The 24,143-nt window shown below is 38.1% G+C and overlaps 1 protein-coding gene across 2 annotated transcripts in view; it reads right to left on the bottom strand.

The window, feature by feature from the left end:
* The window catches only part of LOC307160900 (phospholipid scramblase 1), a 28,058-nt gene extending 4,294 nt beyond the window's left edge, over positions 1–23,764 (bottom strand). The window contains exons 1-6 of one of the 2 annotated variants that reach the window (XM_079875229.1): positions 23,637–23,764; positions 16,669–16,707; positions 16,465–16,548; positions 16,301–16,371; positions 15,991–16,033; positions 12,892–13,112 (exon numbers count right to left, since the gene is read on the bottom strand). In XM_079875229.1, the coding sequence (XP_079731355.1) occupies positions 12,892–13,112; positions 15,991–16,033; positions 16,301–16,371; positions 16,465–16,548; positions 16,669–16,684 (435 nt within the window). In that variant the 5' untranslated portion in view covers positions 16,685–16,707; positions 23,637–23,764. Of the gene's footprint in view, positions 1–12,891; positions 13,113–15,990; positions 16,034–16,300; positions 16,372–16,464; positions 16,549–16,668; positions 16,708–17,422; positions 17,521–23,636 lie in introns of those variants that run through there. The other variant, XM_079875228.1, reaches the window with a different exon arrangement.
* Between the last annotated feature and the right edge of the window lie 379 nt (positions 23,765–24,143).

Below are 24,143 nucleotides of genomic sequence, written 5' to 3'. Positions count from 1 at the left end.
TTTTTTCTTTTTTTTCTGCACATTGGTCTCACCACATAACTTTGATTTGTTGGACACTGTTTTCAATATTTCAATCATTTAATTATTTTAATGAGGCTTTTTTTCTTCTTCTTCAGTTGCATCACATTTATACAGGGAAAATAGATGTTAATGATGAAATTCAATAGACTATTTAAAAAAAAATATTTAAAAATGAATAAAAAATAAATAAAAATCACAATTACCAAGTGCATAGGTTTTCTTGCTTTAATCTTAAGCTACTATAGCAACATTTTAGGTAAGGACAGTCTGAGACACAAAGTCACATTGTGATTGGCACATTTTGACACACAAGCTTCCCGTGCCCGAAGGATGCAGCTCTACTGAGTAGGCTAAAGGTATGATAAAATATTTTTAGGTATGATAATATATTAAGAGGGCCAGATAATTGGTCATAGTTAGTTGATTATTTCACTTTATACTACAGGGCCTTTTGAATGCTTGAATCTGATTGGTTGAGGAACGTTCTAAGGTGTGCATTATTTTCAGGGAAACGCACAGCTAAAGTAGTTCCAGGCAGGTCTTGACCGCATTACAGTTCCATATCACTTCGCGTAGTCAACTGTAATTTTTGTAGCTGCAATTTTCAATGTCTAGCTTCACAATCAATGGAAACATGCAGTTTAATTTGAATAAATAAAGTATATAGTCCTATCTATAATCAATAGAAAATTAAACTGAATATAGGCTAAATAAATGGATAGTCCTGCAGCACGGATTATTATTGCAGATAATATAACAAATAAATAATTATTGATAGGCCTTGTTAAAAGGGCTTTGTGTTTCATTTATTTGGCTAGTCTGTCATCTGTCAATAATAGAAAAAAAAGAATGAATTTGAATTTATTAAAAGGAATTGAATTAATAAATAAATAATAATATTGACGCACATTTTCTGTCTCATTATTGCAACATCTCTCTCTAATAACTGCATTAATAAATGGGGACACACTTTAAGGCCGGTTATGAATGTAATTTGATACGTATGACTGACAATGTCCAAACGCGTGTTCAGCGCGTTCAGTCTGTGTTCAAAGTCGGTGTTTAAAATCTGCTGCAGTCGATGAAAACAGTCAGAGAATGTGTCAGCTAGTCGTGTGTCCCCAGCATTAGTCTGCTATCAGTGGCTCAAACCTCCGTTACTAACTCTAAAATGACGTTTTGGAATTAGCAACGGAGGCAATGGTTTAGATGCGTAAGAAATTAGTCCTACATACAAGAGCGTTTTAATGACAACAACTTTACAAACGTCTTGAAATACGTAATCTGAACAATGTTTCGAGGTGTGGTAACTGTAGTATAGATGTATTAGATGCAATTAATTACTTTTATTTTGAATATTTTGGCCTAGGCAATTTTCCTTTTTGTTTTATGTAATATTTTTCAATGCTCTGCCATATTCGCTCAGTAGCTTTTAGTTTAATAGCTGTAGTAGCGACAGGTTTGTTTACGGTCCAACAAATACTTGAATGGGCCACATATGTTTTTGTTTTAGCTGGAGATACTTCATATTACATCAACCCCTTTTGTTACTTCAGATGCCCCCTCTTCAGTGCTCCACTGGAGCTAGCTCTGCTCTGCTCTGCCCTGATTTTATTTTATTTTATTTTTCAAATCAATTTTGAAAGAAATTAATTTCATTCAGCAAGGATGCATTTAATCATTCAATTGATATATAGTGACAGTAAATACATTTATAATATTACAGAAAAAAAATATCTGAAAAAATAGTCTTTGTATCACAGTTTCCACAAAAAGTAAGCAGTTTTTAATTTGACATTGATAATAAATAATTAATAATAAATGTTTATTGAGCAGCAAATCAGCATATTAGAATGATTTCTGAAGGATCATGTGACACTGAAGACTGGAGTAATGATGCTGAAATTATGCTTTTGACATCACAGGAATAAATTACATTTTACAATATATTAAAATAGAAAGTTATTTTCAATTATAATAATATTTGACACTATTGCTGTTTACAATATCTTTTTTAAATTAATATAGCCTTGGTGAGCATAAAAGACTTTAAAAAATTTGAACTGTAGATTGTAAAAGTGTTTACAGGAACTTAAGCTCAAATGATTGTAAAGGCTCAAAGGGAGCTCTCTGCAGGGCAGATAGAACCACTGCGAGGTCCCAAGAGGGTAAGAGAGGAGAGCAAGGAGGATTTAGTCTCCTTGTTCCTCTAAGGAACCTGATGACCAGGTCATGCTTCCCCAGAGACTTACCTTCAAATGTGTCGTGATGTGCGGCGATAGCGGCAACATACACTTTGAGGGTGAAGGGAGACAGCCTTCGCTCCAACCCATCTTGCAGGAAGGAAAGCACGACACTGATCAGGCATTTTCTGGCGTCTTCTCGGCAAGAAGAGCACCAGGTGACGAAGAGGTTCCACTTCAACGCATAGGCGTGTCGAGTAGACACAGCCCTAGTGGAAGTGATGGTAGCCACCACCTATGGTGGTAGGGTACTCAAACCTGCCTCGTTCCGTCCAGAAGCCACACATGTAGGTTCCATAGATCGGGACGAGGGTGCCAGAGGGTGCCCCATCTCTGAGAAAGGAGGTCCTTCCTCAGAGGAATTGGCCAGGGAGGTGCTGTCGTGAGGAGTTCTAGTTCAGAGAACCAGGTCCGGGTGGGCCAATGAGGCGCAACCAATATGACCTGCTCCTCGTCCTCCCTGATCTTGCACAAAGTCAAGAAGGCTCACTGGGGGAAAAACATACCTGCGGAGGCCCCGTGGCCAGCTATGCACCAGTGCATCCATGCCAGGGCTGGACTGGCCATCGGGCATAACGGGCATTTGCCCGGTGGGCCGACGTGCTTTTTGGGCCGATACATCTCATACTCATACATAACTTTTATCTTTTTTTTTTTTTTTTTTTTTTTAACGGCCCATAAAATTTGTATATCGGCGGCCCATTCGTTTTGTTTTGCTTAATTGGCGGCGCTGGGTTTGTGCCGGTGTAATGCAGTGGTCAAAAAAAGTCAGCGTTAGTTTTTTTTTTCTGACAGACCAGCCCATGAAACACGTAGATCAGCGGCCCATTGGTTCTTTTCTTGATTGACACTGGGCTGGCCCAATCACAAATTTAAACGAGTGAGCGAGCGTGCAGCAGTGCCTAGTGTGTATCTGTCAAAATAGTCTGTGAGATGGAGAAGAAACGCAAGGGATGTGCAGAGAAATAGCGTGAAAAAATAGAACCAGGCCCTTAAAGCAGACACTGTAAACTGTGTCAAAATATATGTTTTCTGACCTTCATCAGCTCCTGTGGCAGATGATGATAGTGAGGAGCAGAGCCGTTGAAAACTTCTTCTCTCTCTATGGCTCTGGTGAGGAGGATCAGGAGAGAGATGAGAAAGTGTAGAGTCCGCGGTAAGCAGAACTACTTTCAAAACACTTAAGCTATGTCATGATCGAGTGTAGGAACCCATTACCCAGTTACAGATTATTTCCACATTGCATAGTTGACGATTACCGCAATTCACTAGAAATTTAATGAGAGGCGTTTGTAAACCATGTTTTCCGCCAAAATAAAAGCTTGATGCAGTTTGCGTCAAAATAAAAGATCATGTGCTTATCTCTTTCAAGTATAGAAATTGGTACAAAACTAATTATGAAAGTTTCCTTTATTTTTTAGTGCATTTGTTTTACAAAATATGGCTATTACTGTGTAGGATATTTGTAATTTGTAGTGATTACAATTTAGCTCAAAGGATTTATTAATTAATTTATAGGGAATTCAAAAGAGTCACTTATTACAACCGAGCAAATGACTCGTTCGCGGTTCATTTGAACTGGCTGTAACTATCAACTCTGCAACGGATATAAATATCCGAACTATAGTGAAACACTATATAGTTAGCAAGGTAACTTAGATCAGAAGTTTAAGACATTAAATTTGTAAGCACAATAACACAAGTAATATTTCTCTTTAAAATACAAACAAGACTTTATTGATTATTCTAACACATAACTAATATCTAACACAGACACACACACATTCATACGCGTTGCAGAAAGAAAGAGAGTAAGGAAAGATTAAGTTTTAAGAGTGAGTTTAAGAGTGAGATGATGTAATCCCAAGTTTCTATGCACTTATAAAACACAACCTGAATGAACCATCAATCATTAGTTTAACCCTTTTATCGTTTCCTAGGTTATTAAATCAGTATCAAATACACCAGTTCAGCTTAAGAGTCTGGAGGCAGTACTTGCTTGTCTTTGCTTTTGGGGATTCCCTTTTTGTTGCGTGAAAGGGGTTTTCCCGGTCCGTTCGTTGGCTGGTCTCCGCGTGCCTGATGTCTGGGTCACGTGGTCAGTCACGTGGCGTGCTGGCGGAATGAAAGTCTTTGTTTGAAGCTGGCTTTGCAGAAGAAACGTGGCTCGAAATCTTGTCGCAAAACTTAACTTAGAACCGAGACTCACAACGGAAAAGAAAGGAAACTAAGAAAAGAAAGGAAATTGAGAGGAGTAGATGATGGCTTGAATGAAGCTGTTTAACCCATGTTCTCCAGATCTTGATTTGGGTTGTTTCGTCTGCGCGTTTACATGGTTCCTAGTCGGTCTTAGATCTTCATCTCCCGCTGCATTTTTGGTTCTGCACTAAAACTCAACTTTGTTCTGGTGTTAAGATTTTAAACTCAAAAGTCCGCCCAGCCTCCTGGATCAGTTCTAACCAATTAGACACTGTCTTTGTTTAGGAGGTGGCGTTCTCTTCACTTCTTATCATAAATCAAGCTTATCTGTGCTCTCCTTACTCTCTAAGCTCTAGCAAAGAGTACAGAGGCCACAGCTAAGACATTATTACTATTATAAGAATCCGAAACATTTTCCACAGATTTCAATCAAGCCATCCTTTGAATTAAGAACATACGATAATATTGATATGAAACACAACACATTTTCATTCAAACATCTAACAATAATAACAATTACATGAATTGTATGGCATCTAAGCATATCAGATACACCCATCTATTGTAGGAACAATATAGAATCATGTCGTTGCATGATGCTTGATCTATAAGTCCATTGAAAATTGTTCTTGAATGATTTTATTTATGTTATAGGTAAAATCTCAGCTCTGTGGTTTGAAACTATTTTACACCCTGAGGTCTATCAGAGGTCCTTAAGGAGGGGTCTGGAATGTTGTGGGCTCGAGCAGCTCCTGCTGTTATCTTGATCGGGCTGAATTGTGCTATCTCTGAGCCAATCATTCTTTTCCAAGCTATCTTACATTGACCAGTTCTTTCTTTAGTTGGGCTCATCTTCTTTGAAGCTTGCATGGCCATAAAGTTCTTAGCTGGGGGTTTTCGTTGGTCAACGGAGACTGGCTGGCTGGAGCCTTCTTTTATGGCTCTGGGGTTGGTGATTTGGTGTCTGGAATGTTCAGTTCTGTGAGAAATTATGTTTGAACAATTCACCTGGAAGATTCATTTGTGTTTGTTTCGCACTCAATCCTACAACTGTCATTGGATTAATATTCTAACTATTATTATGTAGTAGGTGTAATGTAAATAGACACTGTAACTAAAAGAGGTTTGAATTTTTCGTTTAATTTGCACACTGAATATGGGTGAGCTTTTAATTTTGAACTCTTAAAGTGCACCAGATTGATGAATTTAACATTAAAATGCACAAAATTTTCTCACGGGGGACCCCGAGAAGAACCAAGGTCCACCCACCACAGTTTTACCAAAAATCCTGTGAGAAACACTGGTATTACTATGCCATTGCAGCTTATAGCTTGTTTTTGGATTCATCACTGTGTGGAGTATAGTTCAACTGTATTAATAAATGTCAAATTTTCACTCGTTCCTATACTCACTCATTACATGGCATTAGTGGTTTTAAGGAATAGGAGTTGGTATGCATATAATTAAGGCCGTGCAAAGATGGGTGGTGTTTATGATCATATAGTGGGCCGGTCTGGGCCAAAATGCCCGGGCCGATTTTTTGTCCCAGTCCAGCCCTGATCCATGCCGAGCGTGCCCTCGTCAGGGAGTGAAACAGGCTGCAATGGGAAGAGTCGTGGGAGGCAAACAGATCTACCTGTGCATCGCCAAACTGTTCCCAAATCAGCTGAACCGTCTGGGGATGGAGTCTCCATTCTCCAGGAAGTGGCTGAAACCGTGAGAGCACGTCGGCTGCATGGTTCAGGTCTCTCGGGATAAAAATGGCTCGAAGCAACCTCAGATGCTTCTGATTCCATAGGAGAAGGTGGCGAGCGAATTGCGACATACGGCGGGAGCGTAGACCACCTTTTCGGTTGATGTACACTACTGTCGCGGTATTGTTTGAGTGGACTAGTACGTGTTGGTTCTTGAGCAACGCACGGATGCGATGCAGAGCCAACCGTACCGCCAGCAACTCGAGGCAATTGACATGCCAAAGGCGTTGGGGTCCTGTCCAGACCGTAGAAAACCGTAGAAACAGTCTGTCGAGGAAGGATGGAGACATGAAAGTAGGCGTCCTTCAGGTCGATCGCTGCAAACCAATCCACCGGACGAACACATTCGGAGATGCGTTTCGCTGTCAACATCTTGAACGGAAGCCTGTGAAGGGATCAGTTCAAGATGCGCAGGTCCAGGATTGGCCGAACCCACCGGTTTTCTTGGGTACAATGAAGTAGGGGCTGTAGAAGCCAGACTACATTTTGGCTGAAGGGACAATCTTGATTAGTAGCCAGTAGGGTGGCCACCGATCATGGTATAGCAGACTCCACAGAAGCGGGGAGGAGACCGTGCAAACTGAATCACATAGACGGGCCTGATGGTTCTCGCGACCCAGCGGGGTCATGGGAACCACAGACGTACACTCGATGGGGCAGCGAGGAAGAATGACCAGCCTAGACGTGGGAGGCGTAACGTCCCGGTGTGGGGGCACGGTCATAAGCTGCGTCATGACAGAATAGGCCCGGGAAGGACCTGCGTTCCACGGGGGCCTGCTCTGACAGGGGTCTGGCGACAGAGGGGGACGACTGGCGAGGCAGAGCATCGCACACTGCCATCCACGGCCTCTTGGGGCTCGGAGGAAGGGGCATCAGTTCTTTGAAAACATCCACTGGCCATCCACTGGCTCCTGAAAAGAACTGAGCCCTAACTCCAAATTGCCCATCTCAGGAGTGCTGCTTAGCCTGGCGTTTGGCCGGCTTAGGGGCGGAGATGGGAGGAGTACGTCAGAGTATGTCGCCCGGAAGCAGACTAAGGAAATCGCACGGACGGATAACCGCCGGAGCAGAAGGGTGTTAGTCTGCTTCTGGGCGGTTTAAAACTGTTGGGCACAGTCCTCAACCACACCGCCGAAGAGCCCAGCCTGGGACATGGGGGAGGTGAGAGAATCACATCAACCTGGTTGAGCCCTAATGGTGATCCTGGACCACACATGTGGACATCACCTGGCCCAGGGATCATGCAGTGACTTACGTCACCCGTAGAGTGAGGTCGGTACAGTCCGCAGCGGAACAACCAGCCTGGAGCTGGGAGGCATAGCGTCCCGACGTGGGGTCGTGGTCAAGTTCCCGCGGCCTGCTCTGACAGAAGTCCCGGGTCAGCACTGCCCTCGTGCATGTCCACGCCATCGAGGGCAGTGAAGTCGGAGGCTGGATCTGGATCACAAATTGTCTGAGAATCAGTGTATTACCCCAAAGCTGTTTGTGTTGAAATTACTTCAACAGGACACTACTTGATGGTGTGTTTTTTTTTTTGCACTTTTACTGCTTAAAGAAGTTCTCTCTTGGGTTATCCTAATTCTAATTTCATGATACAATTCAGTTTTATTGGTCAGTGACACCTAGTCAATTGTTAATTTTACATACAGAAGGTTAAACTAAATCTTGATTTATATTGAAGTTTTGTAAATTCTTTAAGTTGTATGTATAACAAGACAGTTATTGAACACTGCTAATGTTAAATATTCAGTAGCCTACCAGTAAACTCCACCTGCTGGAGCAGTTTCTTATAGTAACTCAATATTACAAAACATCACCAGTTCAGTTTTGCAAACTATACTCACATATTTGTGGCCTATCCCTTATTTTAGAAATCTGTTTTTCTGTATATTCATACTTTGCAGTCACGTGACTACCATGGATACCTGGCGGGCAACAAACGGGTATTTTCAACGTAGAGTCCTGTAGTTCCAGGTCTTTCTAGTAGCTATCAAGTCTGTTAGCGAGCTAGCTGCATAACTATGGACTAGGATTAACTCCAAGGTAGCTAAATTGTGTAAAGCAGACAAGTTTTTTCACGATAATCGAGCAGTAATAATTCCTCCGTAAATAATCTAGCTCTGCTGTTGGGTCATCTCTGGTTCTCATTGAAAACCATAGATATCACAAACCTCAAAACAACCTATCACACACTTTTGTTGTTGTTAGAAAAAGACGACAGCTGTTACTGTGCGTTCACACCGCCACCGGCGAGAGACGTACGTTATAGCCTACTGTGAAGATTGCTCATCTCATCTGCGGTTAGTGCATCCAATCGCACAACAACTATCTGGCATGTCGTTTACACCTCAAAACACCAACTTTTGTATAGTAAAACTGGCGACGTCCTGGCAAGATCCTTGATTAGTTTACTGGGTTTCGTTGCTGGAGAACGACGTTCTTGCCCGCCAGCAAGTACTTGTGACGTCACGTGCAAAGTATGAATTGATGTATTGTGTATTGTTAAAGGTGCTCTAAGCGATGCCGGGAGACATAACTTCTTGTTGACGTTCGAATTGTTGTCAAACAAAACGGAGGCTAGCTAGACGCTCCCTCCTCCTCATCCCGGCGCCTCCTCCCTCCTTCCCTCCCTTCCGACATAAAGGAAAGTCAAAGTAGACGTCTACTAGAGTACTCTACAAACAAAGTTAAGTTTTACTGATACTTCATTCAATGTGTAATGTCACCAAGTTAGATAAATGCTTTTATATATTGCAGAACAGAATGCAGAAAAAGAGAAACATTAACTTAAAATCGTTTCGCCACCTGGGGCCTGTTTCAATAAGGAGGTTCAACCAACTCTGAGTTAAAACTTGAACTCTGAGTTGACTTACCCTGAGATGGGAAACTCTGAGTTTTTGGTTTCAGAACAGCTGAAATTAGTTAGTTCAATCAACTCTGAGTTGACTGACTCTGAGTTAAGCGTGTGCACCACAACTATAAAAAGCCATTATCAATGGAGCACAGATATTATGAGTCACTATGGCAACAGCGCCAGACAAAAAGAGGTCTTCATATTTCTCACCAGCAGAACTGGATGAGCTTCTGCAAGCATATGGAGAGTACGAACATTATTTCGTTTATAAGTTTACATTTTAATTACTGTTATACAGTGATGGGTGTAATTAATTACCAAGTAATCTAAATACTGTAATTTAATTAAAGGGATTACTCTTAATTCTTCTGTAATTTAAAGTTAAATCTGATGTAATTGTATTAGACTATAGAACAATTCTGTATAGGCTATTTAACATACATTTTTAAAAGTTATATTTTTAATGTAACCTTCTCCCTCTACACACTTTGGTCAATTCAAGAATAATTCATGCAATTGTATTGTTTATTTGAAAGCATTAAAAGTGCTGTTTCTGGTCTCTCCTTGTATTGTTCAAGTGTTTAAGGTTGACATGGGATTTAGTAATTAGTAATAAGTAGACCAATAAATTCTATAGATAGTCATTATTACATGAATCTAATTACACTGTTGAAGGTGAAACTGGAAGAACAGTATGTTATTCAACCTAATTTTAATTTTCATGTAGGTGCAATACTGCAGGTATTAGAAGCAGGCACGTGCACACATAGACATCAAAGGGGGCTTGAGCACCTGCCCTTTTTATTCCTGGAGAGAAAGTGCCCTTTTTTCTGGGGTGCTTTTTTTCTATTTTTGAAAAATAATATATATTCCTGTTTGCGCACAGCTTCCCTGTCAAACAAATATATTTATTGAATTAATTAATAATAATTTAGCCGTAAATAAAATGACCCACATGATGACCTTTCACCTCATTCCTCACGCTGCACGCACATTTTTTTTTTATTTCGCGCGGCTATGCGCACTACCAGAGGATGTCTTCAAATCTGCGGCTGCTGGTAAGTGGCGTTTCATTCTCAGCGAAGTGATTTTGATGTTCGTTTACTTATTATTATTTTACAAGGACGACGTGAAGAGAGCATGCAGAGATGTTGTTTATATTGCTGTGTGTAACGTTAGGCTATAGAAGTAACTGTTTTCCTGAATGCCATCAAGATTGAAACCGAGACTGATTTCATAGCAGGTCAATAAACAAATAGTTAAAATTTAGTCACTTACATTTTAGACGCAATGACTATTTTTGTTCTGTTTCAGCAGCGAAAATAGTTCCAAACAAAGATCACTGCAGAACCATAACGCATCTCAGAGCAACACTTGTTGCATTACTGAATGATTCAGCATTTTGAACGAATCGGTTGAGTCAAAGATTCAATTACCCATTCATAAACTGCCTCATTCTGAATAAATCAGCCGTTTGAATGAATCGTTTGAATGAATGACTCAATGACTCGCTCATTAAGACGGTCGCCTGCCGCCTCCTACTGGCGGTTTAGTTTTATAAAGTATCATTCTTTTCAACATTCCTTATTTGTATATTCAAAAATATTTAAAATAATCCAAATTAATACAGTTATAATTTTTCAATGTTAATTATTTAATTTGATTGGTAACAGAGAGTGTCTTATTATTTTAATTGAATATATTGATCAAATTTGAGAATTTGAAATGAAAGATGGAGCATACATTTAATAAAATTAGTGGAAAAATGCCCTTTTTAAAAGGTACAAAAAATTAGTGTTTTCAAAGTGATGTAATGAAACATTGACAATTTAAGTTTGAAGGGAGAAAAGCCTCTGTTTAGGCTATTAAGGAAATGTAATTTTGCCAAAAGAAGAACTTTTATTTTAAATAAATGTTCGTTTTAAATCAGCCTACTTCAGTGTGATATGTTACCATATTTTCATGCTTAACACTGAGAATTTGAATAATTGTAATGTGATGATCAGATGCAGATATCTAAATCAAAGAATATGGGCGGTTTTGCGGGTGGATTATTTATTTTTAACAGTGGATTCGGGTGACTCAAAGTGCACCAGATTAATGAATTTATCTTTAAAACGTACAAAATTTTCTTACGGGGGGGCATGCCCCCGGACCCCCCTACAGATACCAAGCTCCACCAACAAAAATAATGTGGGAAACACATTAGGCTATATGATGATCTACAAAAAAATACTCATTTAATTATTATTAAAATACATTATTAGGATTTTTACCACCTCCGCCTCATTTTGAGGCTGTAAAAACCCTGTTACTGTATTTTGATCACAGCCCTATTTAAAGCCTTGTTCCATGTGCCCCCTTTTATACTTTGAGCACCTGCCCCTCCAGAGGTCTCTGCACGGCCCTGATTAGAAGAACATGGCAGCTGCTGAAAATTAAATATAAAAACATAATTCAGTCAAGTAAGGCTTGAGCATATCATGGGTGTAGGCTGACTTTACAAACATGTGACATATTAAATAACTAAAGCATCCAGTGTCTAGCAGTGCAGCAGCATTTTTGGCTGAGGGAATTCCTGGACGGACTTCAGAGCCAGTCACTCCCGAAGATCCAAGGGCCTTCATAAAATGTAAGAGGTTTACATATGTGTTATTTTTTTATATAGGCTATTTTTGATATTTCCATTTATTTTACTTTGGGTTAGGATTTGTGTTGGTCCCAATAGATTCTGATGGTAATATCTGTCTTTTGGAGCCTCCTGTCCCAACAGAACCCCAGGCAGTTGTAAGTCGCCTATACTCAATACACCAGAAATTATGACAAATAGTGTTATAAAGTGTACTCAACCAAATGCTCATCTTCACAGGACGATGGGGATAAAGAGTTTCTGCTGCCACAGAGAGGCCTACAGAGGTAATGTTAACATTATGTGTCTACACATCAAACAATCTACACATTCAGATTTTTTCACATTTTTATGTGGAGTAGCCTATAGTATCTAAGTTTAAATCTAAGTATAAACTGGTATTCTTATCTCTCCCTGCGCCCCCAGAGTGTGGAAGAACAGCAAGAGGTCGGTCCATCAACTTCTGTTGCACAGATGAACACAGTTCAGTGATTTTCAGTAAATGCCACATTTAATTCTGTAGAATTTGTTTAGAACTACATTATGTAACTCTAATCTACTACTGTATTTTCAGTTGCCAGTTAAGGAGTTATATAGACTTCATCTTATTAAAAAAAAAAAAACAGTAAAAATAGCAATATTTTATTTATTAATAAAAGATTAATTTTATTAATAAAAATGTACTGAAAGAATGAATGAGGTGTAAATACTAAATACGTATTTATTTACCGAGTATTTTTCTAATTTATTGCAGTGAACATGTGGAAACTGTTTCAATAACAGTGCATACATTAGCCAAGCTCTAGCGTGAATGACTGGTGTAACATAAACGTTGGTAAAACAAATCTTGCTCCATGCTTAAATCTTTACTCAAAGTAGTGAGAACGACAGACAATCTGCATTAATAGACACAGTTTTAGGTAATAGTGGCCCACAACTGATTAGCAGAAATATTTCAGTAAGACAGTAATAATGTAAGTTAACCAGTTAGCAGGAGACACAATATAAAATTCAAAACTATATTTTGGACACCATCTTTCAAGAGCAAGCGGTTTGTGAATCCTGCATTGAACTCCGAGATTTAAGAAGTCGAATGTTTTCATTCACTTAGAGCTATTTTACACACTAAATGAAATGTCATTTTCAAAAATCAATAATAGGGGCCCTTTAATGAACAGAAACGTGTTTTACCTCTTGCAGGCAACAGGGGCAGCAGCAGCATCCACATTTCAAAGGGCGTGTGAGCGTCATCACTTCCTGTCCCAAGTTATCCTGAACATGGATGACGAATGAGCGCAATGGCCCACAGAACTGTCTGTTACAGCAGTCGTTTTCCTCAGCCGCATAGAACACCTGTTGCCCCAAGCTGTTCTTCACCATGTACTTGTTATTGGTCTCCCAGCCCAATATAACTGTGATATGAATCAATAACACAATAAAAAACAAAACATACCTGTGTATATCAAGTTGAGTGCACTGCATTAACTGACCTATATGTAAGCCCTGCCTTAAAAAGGTTACTACCAATACTACCTCGGCAACTGTTGCCATATGCCATATTATTAGAAAAGCTTTTTTCGAATAGAATTCTATGGAAGTCCTGTGTGTTTGGATAGTTTAATATTACAGATTGCTGTAATATTAATAATACAGATTCATATTACAGAAGTGTTATAAGCAAAAATAATATAAAACATTGTGACTGGGCCTTTTTTCACTTTCTATAAAATAGAATGAATAAATAAATATAAATCATAAATAAATAAAATAAAATACAAACTAGATATGTACATTTTCTGAAAAAAAAAAATCAGAGTGGTGCTTATATGGCAATACTCGGCACTGTGGTTGCTAGGACGTAGCTAGGGTGTTGCTAGGCAGCTCCTAAGGTGTTCTAGGTGGTTGATAGGGCATTTCTAAGCATTGCTATGGTGTTCGGGTTGTTGTCGGGGTGTTGCTTGGTAGTTGTGTTTTGAGTATTTACTAGGGAACTGCAATGTGGTTGCAAAGATATAACCATACGGTCGCTAGGGTGCTTTAAATTGTTGCTAGAGTGTGACTGGATAGTTTCCATGGAGATTTTTAAAGACTATTTGCCAGTCTGAATCTAAAAACAAACAAATAAATGAACAAACCAACATTGTGATTCTACAATGTTCTGGTGCAGAGATATGGCTGGCTCATTTAACTATATGGTTGCAAGGGTGCTCTAAATCAGTGTTTCTCAATTGATGGGTCGCGACCCAAAAGTGCTGAAAAGTTCTGAGTGGGTTAACTAAAAAGTTAAGTCATGCAGCTTGATGACCATGGGACCAGTGGCGGTTCTAGGATTTTTCTGTAACAGGGGCCATTAAGGGGCCACATGTTACAATCAGGGGCCAAATACAGGGTACATTCAAGCACACAAAATAATTTATTCAGTACGGTGCAAATACATTTCGGCAGTCATTCCTTTTTCAAACGCTCTAATAAAAAATTATGAGCCAGTAAAGTTCTTAATGATTTTTTTCATTTATTTATACTGTGCATAAAGGACACAATGCACTTCTTTCTGAATTCCACCTTTTAAGTTTCATAATCATGTCGTCGCTTATAAACAGTAAATTATTGTTAATTGTTTGGGGGTGGAATTGTATCTGTGATCGTTGTGAAGAATTCTCCGGTTGCTCTTCTCGTCGACGATTGATGGGTGGGAATCTCTAGGCACCTCACGATTCGATTCGATTACGATTCAGAGGGTAACAATTATCGATTATTAACGATTTTTTTTTTTTACTACTTGGTGCTTTTAAAGCAAAGTATTTATGATGACCCATAACGAACTTACTTCCAATACTTTCTATATTAATTTTATTAATAAAACAAATGGAAGTGATTTGGCAAGTCAACTGTAAGGTTTTGCCAGCATATGTCCCAACATTGCAAAGAACCAACAGGAAAATAAATGTGTGCCTGTACTAGCAGCGTACTTGTAGTAAATTAATACAAACTTCAGCATATTCTGAATCTCTAGCATTTAATACCAACATCCTCTTGTTATTTCCAATGAGCAATATAATCCTTCAGACAAAAAAAAACAAACATTTTGCTGGAGCAAATTCACAAACAGTTTTCGTTCAAAAATATAGAATTATGTACCAGCAGCTCTCATTTAATGCTTGTGGACTTAGGCATATTCTGAATGAATAATTAGTAACATACAAAGCCACTCTTAATCACAACTAAATAATAAAGAGTTATGACTTGAAATGTTTGCTGTATACCACAATCAAAAACAGCTTATACAAAAAAAGTGAATGAACATCTGCAGAGAGCACAGTCAAAATGTAACTTTTTGTGACTGGCATTGCATATTGCAGGGCAGTATAACGTACTTATAACAGATCGGTTTACAGCATATTGATAAATATCAGCTCTCATACAAAAAATACTAAATAGGTAACAATGAAATTGCCAATTTTCCATACGTTAGCTTTTAACGAAGAGGGTGCCGTTCGGATTTGGCGCTCAGCCATCATGCGTCTGTTATGTGCGCGCCACAGACTGCACGTCCGCTTTGAGTTCCGCCTTTTGCGTTCCGTCAATATTACGTTATTAGGAAAAAAAAAATATATATTTTTTTTACATTTGTGAATCGATTCAGAATCATCGTCCACGTCCGCATCGCGATGCATCTAAGAATCGATTTTTTTCCCCCACCCCATAGGAACGGGGGCCAATCAGGGGCCAATCAGATTTCAGCAGGGGCCAGGGCCCCTGTGGCCCCACCTCTAGAACCGCCCCTGCATGGGACCATGGGACCATTTAAAAACTACTTGAGATATTTAAAAACTACTTGGGATATTTAAAAATGCTTGCCAGTCTGATTCCAAACATCCCACCCCGTTATCTATATTATGTTCTAATTCAAAGATATCCCTCTCATCTTTTTTTTTTTTTTGTGGAAGTCTATGAGGTGGTTGCTAGGGTGCTGTAACTGGTTGCTAGGGCATGGCTATAAAGTTGTCATGTCACTACTTCTTGGCTGCTTGATAGGCCGAGTCAATATTCTATGAAAACATTCATTTAACCGAAAATCATATTGTTCATGTAAATTTCCAGTTCATTTCTATGGGATGTTGTGTAAAGCTTATATGATCAAGCAGAAGTAACCAAGGGGGCGGGGCTTATAGAAAGGTCATATGCCTTACATTTAAACACATTCAAAATATTCAGTAATTAAAAAAGTTTTTTTTTTTTTTTTTTAAAGTAATATCACTGGAAAAACTACAACAAACATCACATTATTACCTTCAATTAGCTCAACTTTCTGCTTTACAAGAAGTTGATCAATCTGTGTTGTAAAAAGGGAACAAATGTTGAAAACCATCTTCAGGATTATCTTTAGGTTTACTTTGGATGGCATGGATGCCAGTGTTTCTCTAGTAATATACAGTTCTTCCAAGAATTGGAGCATTTACATAATCATTTCAAAGCCACAAAACTAGTGCAAGCTTAGTCACCACTTCCAGAGAAGATACCATCTCATGCAAGAAAAAAAAACAAAAAAATATCAGTGTATTCAGTGTCATACTGTTCATTCGCAGCAGTGAAGCTCTACCTGGGTCAGGTACTCCAGTCCTGGTGGACAGCCTTCGGGTCTCTGTGGAACTGGCATCATTGGCACTTGACCTTGCGAAAGAAAGAACATGACTTCTTAAACATCACGATCTGAAAAAGTGAGATACGATTTTGAAAAATCACATTTTCCATAGATTCCCTTACCATTGCCTGGTATGGCTGGTCCCTGGCTATAAGGAGGGGCGGAATCAGTTGCATTTTTCTGTGGTTGGAGGTCAATGGGGTAACCTATTTTAAAGAGTATCAAAGACCAGGGTGGGTTTTTTTTTAGTTGTGTACTGTATAACAGCAATTTAACACAATGCTGTCAGGATCAGGTTACTTATGTTTAGGTTTTGACACACTTACCATTATTTGTTGCCATGGCGGGCAGCTGCAAATTACTCTCTGCAACATACAAACCAGAAAAGCAAGTTTAGCAAATATTTTCCTGTATGTTTTTTCCATGCATTGTAAGGAATGGAATTTTGGAAGCCTAACAGAGTTTTTAATAGCCAATTAATCCGCAAAACAGGAGGGCATTAATATGCATAATTTAGGCTGAGAAACCTGGGAATTGACCAGGAATTACCCGAGAAGTTGAACGACAGGTGCAGAATCCAAACTACATGTAGTCAGATTTTGTGATAATTCACTCACCCTCTAACCATCCTAGGTGTATATGGCTTTATTATTTCACACAATCAGAGATATATTTAAAAAATGTCCTGGCTCTTCCCAGCTTTATAATGGCAGTGAACGGAGGAAAAGATTTTGAAGCCCAAAAAAAGTGCCTTAAAAAAATGAAAAAAGAGGAAAACAAAATAAAATAAAATGAGGCCTTAAAAAATGAATTGTAATGTTAAAGTCTTGTTGTAAAGTATTACCATTTATGTTATTATCTTTTTTTCTAGTCAGTGCTACCTTTTAAGCCTTCAGTATTCTGGCTGAATATAGTTGTAGTGAAGAAAAGGCATAATTGCGTACATAACAATGGCATGACAATTCTATATTTCCAGAGGAAAGGAAACTATATGCTACTGTGTAATCTAGTCCGATTGATTCAGTCTTATACGTTTTTACAGTGTAGCCTATGCTGCGTGAATTTCATATGCCAACTCACCTGTTGTTCAAAGAGAAGTAGCCTTCCTACTGTGGATGTTGATGCCTTCGATTTCTTGTTTTGTTCCTTAGCTTGATTTCTTTTCCCGAAGACCCACTCTAAGAGAGGTAGAATAAATATATATATATATATATATTAAATATATGTATTTTAATGAGCGACAATCCCGCTCTTTTCTTTTCGATCTTTATCTTGCACACTTCCTATGAGTTTCCTGTCCGTGAAACATTGCTTCTGATAGCGAACACCCCTCATAAACAAACGAAACAGACTGACAAAAAAAATCTCTTCATGACCATTTTACCTTGACAACTCTTGGCATTTCTCAGGTCCTCTTATGTTACGTCGAATTATTTGTCTGGCTTAATGACGGAAGCGTCTCCATGGATATAGAGAGATATAGAAATGATCAGCATTACACCGTTTCAACCATTAGGCTATACACGATTTCGAAACATACTTCCTTTTTTTCCAGGTGTTTTAAGGTGTGTCTGCTTCTGCTTTTTTCAAATTCCCTTTTAGACAAATCTCTCAGTTTCCTTCACGTTTCACTATAGGGAAAAATATTTGACAGGAAACCCCTTATTAAAACAGTGCACAGTGCACATATTTAAAAAATGTCCTGGCTCTTCCAAGCTTTATAATGGCAGTGAACGGAGGGCGAGATTTTGAAGCCCAAAAAAGTGCATAAATCCATCATAAAAGTAATCGACACGGCTAGTTATTTTAGTTTTTAAAAGTTTTAAATATATGTATATTTTTCTTCCACAAACTTTTATGATGTTAGTGGGAAGTCCTTAGAAATGGAGACAAAGCACCTGGGTGACTTAAACAAAGCATTCAAATTAACTATCCAGGTCATAGCCCCAGTCTCTAGTGTGTTGCCACTCCTAATCCAATCAACATAACTATTCAAAGAATAGGAGGCACTCCAAGGTGATAGTATCAGTCATCTGACTCATTACTTACAATTAAGAGAACAGGACTGGCAGAAACCTCTTTCTGAAATCTTTGCTTAATAGGATCATTCATCTGATGTCATCATCTTTACCTAAAATTCTAAATACAATGTACTTCTCTTTAGTTTTTCATGCGAAATTCAGCAGCAGAGCGATGACATCTCAGATCATTATCTAGTCTCGTGTATACAGCCAAGGTTGCAAAGCCAAATATGTTAGACATATCACTTCTGCCACTAAAGATTGCTTTATTAATAATCTTCCTGATCAGTTTCATCATCTCAGCATCCCAGATAGCTTAGAAGAACTCAATATTGTGACAGAAACTTTTAACTCTCTCTTTTCCAGCACTTTAGACATAGTTGCTCCTTTGCGCTTGAAGATAAAAGGAAATAGTCCAACGCCGTGGTACGTCGTCTGTACACGCTACCCTTAGGAGATATCATTAGGAAGCATGGCATAGTTTTCACTGTTATACTGATGATACTCAGCTCTAAATTTCTTCACGCCCTGACGAAACTTACCAATTCACAAAATTAACAGAATGCATAGCTGATGTAAAAAACTGGATGACTAGTAATTTCCTACTACTTAATTCTGAAAAACTCTTCTAATTATTGTTCTAATTAACCAATACTTTCTAACACTTGATGGCTGCTCTGTCAAGTCTTTGTCATCGGTTAGGAACCTGGGTGTGCTCTTTGATACCAATCTTTCATTTGAAAGTCACGTGTCTAGTATCTGTAAAACCACATTTTTCCATCTTAAAATATATATCTAAATGACGTATGCACTCAAGGACAAATGCGGAACAATTAGTTCATGCGTTCATGACATCAAGGCTAGATTATTGTAATGCTATTATGGGTGGTTGCCCTGCACACTTAATAAATAAACTACAGCTGGTCCAAAATGCAGCAGTTAGAGTTCTTACCAGAACCAGGAAGTATGACCATTTTAGCCCGATTCTGTCAACACTGCATTGGCTCCCTATTAAACATTGTATAAATTTTAAAATATTGCTGATTACTTACAAAAAAAAAAACTAAATGGTTTAGCTCCTCAGTACTTGAGCGAGCTCTTAACTCTTAATAGTCCTTCACGTCTATTGCGATCTCAAAATTCCGGCCAGTTGATAATACCTAGAATATCAAAATTTCCTATTTAGCACCAAAAATTTTAAACAGTCTTACTAACATTGTCCGGGAAGCAGACACACTCAGTTCAAATCTAGACTAAAAACACATATCTTTGGCCTAGTATACACATAGCACATTATAGACTTCTATAATTCAATGATAGGCTGCATAGTTTAGGTCAGCCGAGAACACTTCCCATAAATCCTGATGTACTTGTTACATCATTAGAAGGATGGCGTCTACGCTAATATCAGTCTCTCTGTTTATCCCGAGGTTTACCACAGTCCGCCGGATCCAGGCTGTTTCCAGATCTGATGAAGGACCTGCGCTTGGACACGGCGACAACACAGTCCTGAAGTGTCAACAAGGCTCTCCCCTGTGAAGGCCTCCTTACCTTCCCTTTACCTCTGTACAGATAAGACATTGTCGTTTTATCTGTACAGAGTCACCACGTGGCTACTCGGATGCGATAAATAATGATGTATTATACATTTTTAAGGCCAGACGAGTAGTTTGTTGAGGGTTGATTTACACATACACATACATATTTAAACGTGCATACCTATGGACTGAACACGTGATGCGCATGTGCGCGACATCGGTGTTTGCGCAGAGGTTGCGTAGGTTTGCGCAGAGATAACTGATAATCGTTTGCACCTTGGAACCAATTTCCGGGAGTGCGTTCTCAAGACACCAGGCACTGTTTTGTGCTGTTTTAGCGGCCCCTAAGTTAATAACTAATGATCTTCACAACGGAAGTGAATCAGTGATTCAAAACTAACTTTAGCTGGACAATAACTTTATCCTAGAGCTGCTGTAATGCCAAAACAAACTCTGTTACTGTAATTTCCTATTATCACTGTAAAGCTGCTTTGAAACAATTAATTTTGTTAAAAGCACTATATAAATGAAGGTGACTTGACTTATGTAAAGATGTAGGATCCGCAGATCTTAAACAGATTCTTAAATTTGTAATCCCACAGATGGCTTGAGGGTGAGTAAATCATGAGGTCATTTTCATTTTTGGGTGAACTAACCCTAAAGTATGTTGATCGTTCGCCAGTTTCCGCCTTCTTCCCTTATCAACAAACTTGTTACTTCTTGTAACTTCTTGTTACACTGAAATCCAAGAGGAACGAGAAATGCGCTGTCAAAGAGCCCTCGCTGCAGTGGGAAATCAGCAGAGTTAATTTTGATATTAAATGACTGTATGTTGATCGTTTGCTGCACTGTAAAAAAAAAAAAAAAAAGTTGTGAAAACTTAAAAGTTTAAGGCAACCAGCTGCAGGACATTTTTGAGTTTTCTCAACTTACGTGTTTGAGTTATCTCAACTTTTCTCAACTTTTTCATGTTAAATAGTTGAATAAACTTTAAAAACTGAATTTGTCATACAAAACGTAAGTTGGATTTTTTACAGTGTGGTTCCCTCCTCCCTTATCAACAAACCTCATTACAGTTAACATTTAAGGACACAAAATATTACCAAATAATCAATCAGTTATTTACATAATTAATCACTGGATTGCTAAATGATCTAAATAATCATCTACAATCCGTTTTAAAATATCTTAATCATATGTAATAGTATTTTCATTATGTGATTAATAGAAAGGTAATGATTATTTATGCGGTTTATAATACGTTTTACATTTTTGACATTAGTTGGCTACATGAGCTAATAATGAACAATAATAATTCATCTTAGGCATTTATTAACCTTAGTTAATGTTAATCGCAACTTAAATTGACTGTCTCCTCTCCACCAGTAAGCTGGTGTGTTGTGGGCGTTCTGACGCAATATGGCTGCCGTCGCATCATCCAGGTGGATGTTGCGCATTGGTGGTGGTTGAGGAGATTCCCCCTTCCATATGTGAAGTGCTTTGAGGACCTTGAAAAGCGCTATATAAATGTAACAAATTATTATTAATTAACCCTCTATGGCATGACTTTTTGTTTTTTGGGAAAAAAAATCTTTCACCCCATTTTTTGGGAGCTTGGGGGTCCTTGATAACATATCCATCATAAAATGTGCCCCCCCTCCACCCCTGAACCAGATATGGGTTTGTTGCCTCAGGGCAACACTGTGCTACGAGGGTACTAAAACTCAAAGGTTTTCTACATAAGTGGAATAAGGGAAAACAAGCAATATGTGCATTAGAAAATGATTTATTTTGACAAACATCAATCACAAATGGTTTTAACCTATCACAAACATCAAATAATCAACAAAAACAACTATTACTACTAATTACAACTAACACCCCCCATAACACTTTATGTATAAATTTTCATTTTCATATGAACATTTACACCAAACACTACACATACACATACATATGGGGGGTGTTAGTTGTAATTAGTAGTAATAGTTGTTTTTGTTGATTATTTGATGTTTGTGATTGTTTTTTTTTATTGTTTTTTCTGTTTATGTAATGTAGGGTGCTTTCACACTTGCATTTTTGGTGCACACCTGGGTTCGATTGACATCAGAGTTTGGTTTGATTGGATGAAAAACTCACCCTTTCCGAACCATACCCCAGTCTGAATAAAAAGTGTGGTCTGGTGGACGTATGATTTAATAAAACTTTGTGTTTGTGTGTTCTCACTCCCTTTTCTGGCAAACGTGACTGACGCACTGCATACTTTGGGGTGGTGGTGGTGGTGGGGGGGGGGGGGACTCTTAAGCAATTAAAATGTCTTTTCCGTTGCTTTTTTTGTTTGTTTTTTACAGTTAAAATTACAGGAAAAAAAATACAATCACAACTAACACCCCCCATATGTATGTGTAGTGTTTGGTGTAAATGTTCATATGAATATGAACATTTATACATAAAGTGTTATGGGGGGTGTTATTTTTGTTGATTATTTGATGTCTGTGATAGGTTGAAACCATTTGTGATTGATGTTTGTCAAAATAAACAAAATAAAATAAACCTTCTAATGCACATATTGCTTGTTTTCCCTATTCCACCTATGTAGAAAACCTTTGAGTTTTAGTACCCTCGTAGCACAGTGTTGCCCTGAGGCAACGAACAAAAAAACACAGTTTTAGTATATAAATAAAAACAAAATAAATCTTTAAACAATCAAACATACTTCTTTACATACTGATGCACATGCATATATTTTTTAAAAAAACAATATTTTAACTTAAACATGTTAAAAAGTGATATTTATCTTACTAATTGGTGGCACTCTGTAGCATGTGGTTTTGCTTCATTAAAGCACAGCTCCACCCCCCCCAAAAAAGGTCACACCCACTTCAGCCCCTCATTTCATTGAACAGACATGTCAGGTGATATTATATATATAAAAAATATATATAAAAAAATTAAAGGGGCGGTGTGAGGTCCAAAAATGTGGTTTGTTGCCTGAGGGCAACACCATGCCATAGAGGGTTAAATAAATTTTCAAGATCAAAATTGTATGTTAGCAAGTTAATGAATGAGAACCAACATGAATATTTTTATTAAATAACATTAACAAAGGTTAATAAATGTTGTAAAATATAAATTGTTCATTGTTCATTTATGTTACTCAATGAATTGTAGGCCTAATATTAAAATTTGGTTGTAAAGTATTACCATTTATGTTATTATCTTTTTTTCTAGTCAGTGCTGCCTATAGCCTGCAGCCTCAGTATTCTGGCTGAATATAGTTGTAGTGAAGAAAAGGCATAATTGCGTACATAACAATGGCATGACAATTCTATATTTCCAGAGGAAAGGAAACTATATTCTACTGAGTAATCTAGTCTGATTGATTCAGTCTTAAATACGTTTTTACAGTGTAGCCTATGCTGCGTGAATTTCATATGCCAACTCACCTGTTGTTCAAAGAGAAGTAGCCTTCCTACTGTGGATGTTGATGCCTTAGATTTCTTGTTTTGTTCCTTAACTTGATTTTTTTTCCCCCCGAAAACCCACTCTAAGAGAGGTAGAATATATGGTATTTTAATGAGCGACAATATCCCACTCTTTTCTCTCCGATCTTTATCTTGCAATCTTCCTATGAGTTTCCTTTCCGGGAAACAGTGTTTCTGATCGCGAACACCCCTTATAGACAAACGAAACAGATTGACAAAAAAAAAAAAAAACTCTTCTTGACCATTTTACCTTGACAACTCTTTGCATTTCTCAGGTCCTCTTATGTTACGTCGAATTATTTGTCTGGCTTTGACGGAAGTGGATGTATGATCATGGATATAGAGAGTTATTTATAGAAATTATCGACACGATTTCGAAACATACTAGACTACATTTTTTTTCCAGGTGTTTTAAGGTGTGTATGCTGTCAAATTCCCCTTTAGACAAATCTCTCAGTTTCCTTCACTTTTCATTCCCTTGTGACTTGCAATCTCAGTCCACAGTCCACAAAATTGTATATTGTAAAAAGAAAGAACTAAATGTTTTGTTGTTGTTGTTGTTGTGTTTATTAAGAAAGTAACTGACATGGATATTTTGTGATGTTTAAAGAGATTAAGGTCTACATACACTGTAAAAAAATTCTAACCCTCCCAAATCAAAAATTTCAAGTGACCGATAACATCTAAATTTTTCAATTGGCCCAAGTGAAATTCTGTAAATTATAAAATTAAATTTACAGATTTTCACTTGGGCCAA

The sequence above is a fragment of the Squalius cephalus genome (assembly GCF_949319135.1).
Source record: "Squalius cephalus genome assembly, chromosome: 7".
In the NCBI taxonomy this organism is placed as follows: Eukaryota; Metazoa; Chordata; class Actinopteri; order Cypriniformes; family Leuciscidae; genus Squalius; species Squalius cephalus.
The sequence above is the reverse complement of the archived record's forward strand: the minus strand, read 5'-3'. Positions and strand labels throughout refer to the sequence as shown.